The sequence below is a fragment of the Nicotiana tabacum genome, chromosome 22 (assembly GCF_000715075.1).
Source record: "Nicotiana tabacum cultivar K326 chromosome 22, ASM71507v2, whole genome shotgun sequence".
NCBI classification, from domain to species: Eukaryota; Viridiplantae; Streptophyta; class Magnoliopsida; order Solanales; family Solanaceae; genus Nicotiana; species Nicotiana tabacum.
This window is the reverse complement of record NC_134101.1, coordinates 178,358,175-178,364,167: the sequence shown is the minus strand read 5'-3', so window position 1 is coordinate 178,364,167 and position 5,993 is coordinate 178,358,175. Positions and strand designations below refer to the sequence as shown.

At 39.4% G+C, this 5,993-nt stretch overlaps 1 protein-coding gene across 1 annotated transcript; it reads left to right on the top strand.

The window, feature by feature from the left end:
* Positions 1-797: 797 nt before the first annotated feature.
* LOC142176173 (uncharacterized) lies at positions 798-5,141 on the top strand. The gene is made up of 4 exons (XM_075243260.1): positions 798-1,246; positions 2,614-2,670; positions 3,352-3,493; positions 4,884-5,141. Exons 1-4 carry the CDS (start codon positions 798-800, stop codon positions 5,139-5,141), a joined length of 906 nt encoding a protein of 301 aa, XP_075099361.1.
* Positions 5,142-5,993: the final 852 nt, after the last annotated feature.

Below are 5,993 nucleotides of genomic sequence, written 5' to 3'. Positions count from 1 at the left end.
AACTCCAGCACCGAGCGGATTCTCTCATTATTGATAAAACACATTCTATGTATAGAATAAGGATAAAAACCTTGGAAGATGACAAAGCGGGCGTCATTGATATTGATGCCAAAATCGCCAAGGCCCGGGAGTTGGAGTCAATTGCTCGAAGACACCTCCCAGCTCAGCCTGATTCAACTGACTCTTTTGGTTCTGATTCTGAGTTCTCGGGCACTGAGGAGGAACTTGAAGGGGATAATGATGAAGGCCAATATCCCGAGTCAAAATCATATCCGCCTACTTCTAATAGGGGCGCAGATGCTTCTCTTCCACATAGTTCTAGGGGCAATATAGCTTAGCTTTTTGCTTTCTTTTCTTTTGTTATTTTCTTTTTGTATTTTTTTAGTTGTTTTGCGAGCACGTTTGATAAATAAATCTACTTTTTGTTCAAGCATTGTGCAAAGTTTACTTTTTTGTGTCGAATTATGCAAGGCTTTGACTGTTTATATCTACTCTAACTGCAATCAACAATTTTAAGTTGTACTTCCCATAGACATGTGTGTTGTCTATGGAGATGACTGGTTGACAATGTAAAAAATCATCAATGTGTGACGTGTCCTAGTTACTAAATACTACCTAGAACACACGTTAATTTTCAAAGAATGCCTTTTTTGATAATAATATTTCCATAAATCTGCTGCACTGATGACTATTAAGCTAGTTGTTGGAGGTTTTACTTTGAACATATCAGTGCGTACACACCCCAAGCCGGCTTGGATGAGGAAGTCAGGAGGCGTTTCTGGGAGGATTTGGATGAGATGGTGCGTGGTATCCCGCATACTGAGAAGATTTTCATAGGAGGAGATTTCAACGGCCATATTGGAGCGACGTCTAGGGGGTATGATGATGTGCATGGTGGCTTTAGTTTTGGAGATAGAAACGAAGGAGGAACGTCTTTGCTGGACTTTGCTAGAGCATTTGATTTGGTGATAGAAAGCTCGAGTTTCCCGAAGAAGAGGGAGCACTTTGTAACCTTTTGTAGTTCGGTGGCCGACATTCAGATTGATTATTTACTTTGCAGGAAGTTTGGTAAAGGCCTTTGCACGGATTGCAAGGTCATCCCAAGTGAGAACCTCTTGCCTCTTCATAGGCTTCTAGTCATGAACCTTGAGATCATGAGGAAAAGGAGGAAGAGGGAGATGTATAGACAACATAGTATTAAGTGGGCAGCCTTGACGGAAGCTAAAGTGCAGGACTTGGGGGTCAAGTTAAAGGCCCCGTTAAAATTTCCTAATGATTTAAGATTTTAAAGTGCGCTAGCTAATTTGGGAATAATGTTTTCGAGTATTAAAGGAGATCTGTGGTATGCTTAAGGTATATTGGAGAATATTAAGGAGGTTTGTGAGTGGGAAGAATTTGTGTGGAACAAGTTGGATACATTTAGTGGAAAGAATGTCTCAATTTGCACAACACTTTACTTTAAGCGGGAATTACTCTCATAGAAAAATTATATTTTCAATGAATTTTGTCCCTAAAGCATAGCCCTTCGAGTCTAGTTTCAAACTCATCAGACCATTTGTCATTTGGATATACAAGAAATTATGATCAAATTACTAAATTAAGGTACACAGAATGAAGAAAGTCTTGATAAGTGTTTAAAGCCTTAAATCGCGCCTCGAGATCTCTACTTTCCGCTTGTGTACCCTAGATGGCTATGGATGAGGTTAACATTGTGTAATCATGGTTTCATACTTATATAAAGATTTGGAAGTGAATTGGGGGTATACATCGTAGCAAGGTATCGAAAGAGAGTAAGTTGGAAAACATGAAATATAGAAAGGATGCTACTGGGGAGCTCGTCTGAACTCGTGTGCCGCGTGGGTTTGAACGAGCCATGACCCCCAACAATTTAAAAAAATAGCAACATATTTCCCTAGCACACAAACTTGAACGAGAGATCATTCATGTCTGTGCGACGCACGAGGATGCACAAGCCAAGCCTGAAGCCTTTATATAGAACATTTCGATACCTCACCTCCCCCACTCCTCTTGGACGATTCTTGGAGCTCCTCTCCACTATCTCAAGACCCCTCCCATATTCAAGGTGAGTAATCCCTACTAGTTTGGTGTTTCATTCCATCAATTCCACCCTACAACTAATCAAATCCACCATGGAATCATTAGATTTTCAAGGAATCTTCCCAAGAGCTCAAGTGAGGACTTTTACAAGATTCACTCCCAAAGGTAATTCCATCTCCTTGGACTTGCATGAATGACTTAATAATGAATATATGAGTAGAAATTTAGAGCTAGAACTTATTGCATGATTATTGTAAGCCATAGTTTCACCGATTGGAATTTTTAGAATTTGTAGAGAATGAAAAGTGATTTGTTTAATGAATTGGTTGGTTGGGGATGGATGATATGGCATGAATACGTTGTTGGAGGTCATAAACTATTAAAGGCCGGTTGTAATATGAATTGGTGGAGCAAAGAGTGGGTATTGAATAAGGAGATATCATCAATAAAGGTTGTAGAGAAATGTGCACACTCAATGTTTGATAAAATGCCTAAGTTAGCTGAATGTGATGAACCCCTTCCTAATGATGGTCCAATTTGACCATGTTTCTATAGATTGACGTTTCCAAGGGTAGTGGAACATTTAGCAACTCCAATGAAATCTCAATCGAGGTATGTTGGCTAATTTCTCTTTTTGAATCGAATTCCATAATGTTCCCTAAGGTGTATGGTTGACTCAAGTTATAAATTCCTATATTCCGGGTTATCCCTTATACACTCGACTATCTCGAACGAGCCTTATGTCGAAAGATATAAGTTTAAAGTATGGTATGTGTATTAAAATGCTATGGCTTTGAGCCGTGTTTTAAATGAAGGTTATAATGCCAATTGTGTGAGAAAATCTTGATATGCTTAAGACCTTTAATTGCTCATATGTGTACCTAAAGTCTTGATTTAAAATGTCTTATTGTTGATAATCTATAAAGATGCTTGATAATGAAATAAGTGAATTGGGGATATAGTGTGTGGCCAACGTGCCAATAATTTATGTTATAATTATGGCTAGTGGTGCCAAGGAAATGAGAGGATGTGACAAAGATTATGAAATGAGCCTCGAACTCAACTATTTTAAAATGACTTCTAAAATAGAATTGCCTAAAAGCTCTTGTACTCAATCCATGCTCGTAAGTGGTTGCTTTAACTAATTCTTTGCTTTATAAATATATCCAATGTGATTCAAGATCTTACCTACTCAGGTGTTGAAATTGTACATTACTGTTATTGGGAAAGAGTACTTCAAGAATAAATAGTGTATTGCTTGTTTGTGATTTTAATGTGTGTTTCTAATGCTAGTCAGCGTGCCACATTCTTTGGGAAGAAACCTTACGTGTTTAAAGTTTCCATAACTAATGAATTTGAGATTTATGATTTGGAAATATTCAATATGTTGATGTTTGATGGTGATCCTTCAAAATATAAAAGAGGTGAAAGTGTGGTACATGAAATACATCCATCGTGCCATGAATAAAGAATCTTGTGAATGGTCAAAAGAGCCAAGGAAATATTGTGGTTGTGAGTGATTGAAACTACTAATGAAGATTTATACGATGTGAATGATGTTGAGGTGAGTACACTTATATTTATGTTACCTTTGTGTTTAAATCAAATCAAAAATGTTTTTGGAGAATATCGATAGTCACCAAGGAAGGGTAGGTTTAATTAACCTAACCCCGAAACTACACTTGCAGGTGTAGGAGTGAATTGTGAATATTTCCCTTAGTTGGGATGAAAGTGATGTGATAAAATTATTCCCCTCAATTAGGATGGGATTATTGGTAAAAGCAGTTGATGTCGATCTACACGACATTCTGGTGAGACGGCCTAGCCGATCGGGTCGTGATTGGATGTCATGCCGCACACATGGTGGTGATTGTGCTGGAAATTATAACTGAAATTTTGATCAAGATTGTGATAGATGTTGATGTCTCAGATGAGATGGCCTAGTCGATCGGGTCATGATCAAACTCTGTGCCAAGAGTACGGTGGCATTGTCAACAGTGGTATTTTGAATATTGGCATTGTGAACTGTGGTATATCGGTACTAAAGATCTCCCAACCAAAAATATATATTATTTTTATATTTTGAAAGTTGTTATGTTTTAACTGGGCATTTGGATATTGTTGATCGTGACTTGTTGTTCTATAGTTATCCCTTTTTATATGGACATTCTATTTTGAAAGAGGACATTTAGCTATACATACTAGTGTTATTCGATGGACTAACGTCCCTTTTGTCGGGTTGTGTTGTATCTTTAATTGATGCAGGTGGTTCTAGAGCAGGCGGCATTGACCAGTGATAGCGGTACACTCTCTTCCCAGCTGACTTGGTGAGCCACACATCATTTCAGGGTCATGTATCTTTAGTTCTGCGTGTATTATATTTTGAGGTATAGCTGGGGCCTTATTACCGGCATTTCCATATTACTCTTCTATTGTACTTAGAGGCTCCGTAGAGAGGTTGTGGATGGTGTTTGATGTTGGGAATTGAACTAGAAATGTTGGTATTTGGCAAACATGTTTTTTTCATTATATCTATAATCATGAAATATTTTGGAAATTATGAGAATGAAGCTGCTAATAGAATTGAAATGGGAGTTGTTAATGAAATATTTGCAGTGTTTGATTAATGGAGTAAATATCCTCTTTATTCATGGATGAGTTTGGGTAGAAGGAAATATAACAAGCTTGCTTGACCAGGGTATCTCGTTTGAGCACCGATCACGCTTCCCAAGGTTAGGGAGTGACATCAAGCTGGTGACTATGGGGGCTTGGAGGAGTAGTGGGGACACAAGCGCTATGTGTACCACGACTGCAAAGTGCATTAGGGAAGCCGCAAGAGAGGTATTAGGGGTCTCAAAGGGTTACTTTGTGGTCACAAGGAAGATTGGCGGTGGAATGGAGAGGTGCAAGGAAAAGTGGAAACCAAGAAAGCAGCATATCTGAAGCTAGTGGAAAGTGCAGACAAGGAGGAGAAGAGGGAGAATAAGGAGCATTATAAGTTGTCTAAGAAAGAGGCAAAGCTAGTAGTTACGGCGGCCAAAACTGCAACTTTTAGTCGTTTGTACGAGGAACTCGAGGGCTGAGGTGGAAATAAGAGTTTGTTCAGGTTAGCCAAGGCGTGAGAAAGGAAGATGATGGCTTGGACCAAGTGAAATGCATCAAGTATGAAGAAGGTAGAGTTTTGTTGGATGAGGGGCTTATCCGTCGGAGATGGCAGACATACTTCCATAGTCTCTTGAACGATGAGGGTGACAAGAGCATTGTACTGGGTGATTTGGAACTCTTCGAAAGTCGTTGTGACTTTGGGTATTGTAGGTGGATTAGAGTTGATGAAGTTGAGGGGGCTATGCGTAAGATGAGAAGGGGAAAAACAACCGGGCTGGATGAAATCCTGGTGGAATTTTGGAAAAGTGCAGGCAAGGCAGGCTTAGAGTGGCTCACTAGGTTATTTAATATTATTTTAGAATGAAGACGATGCCTGAAGAGTGGAGGTGGAGCACGATGGTTCCTGTATACATGAACAAGGGTGATATCCAAAATTGCAATAACTATCGGGGTATCAAGCTGCTTAGCCATACTATGAAAGTTTGGGAGAGTGTGGTAGAGCTACGGGTAAGGAGGAGTGTATCTATATCTAAGAACCAATTTGGCTTTATGCCGGGGCATTCGACTACAGAAGTCATCCACCTTGTTAGGAGATTGATGGAGAAGTATAGGGGGAGAAAGAAGGACTTGCATATGGTGTTCATCGACTTAGAAAAGACGTACGATAAAGTTCTGAGGGAGGTTTTGTGGAGATGTTTGGAGGTTAGAGGTGTACTTGTTGCCTACGTTAGGTTGGTTAAGGATATGTATGATGGACTAAAGACCTGAGTGAGGACGGTGGGTGGGGACTCGGACAATTTTCTGATTATGATGGGGTTGCACAGGGTTTG

What these genes read in the sequence shown, in the direction of transcription:
- LOC142176173 (XM_075243260.1), top strand. Translation starts at nt 798, where the DNA reads ATGGTGCGTGGTATCCCGCATACTGAGAAGATTTTCATAGGAGGAGAT. An exon ending in GTGCAGGACTTGGGGGTCAA is followed by an intron (nt 1,247 to 2,613) that starts GTTAAAGGCCCC and finishes ATGTTTCTATAG; the next exon opens with ATTGACGTTTCCAAGGGTAG. An exon ending in CCAATGAAATCTCAATCGAG is followed by an intron (nt 2,671 to 3,351) that starts GTATGTTGGCTA and finishes TTCTAATGCTAG; the next exon opens with TCAGCGTGCCACATTCTTTG.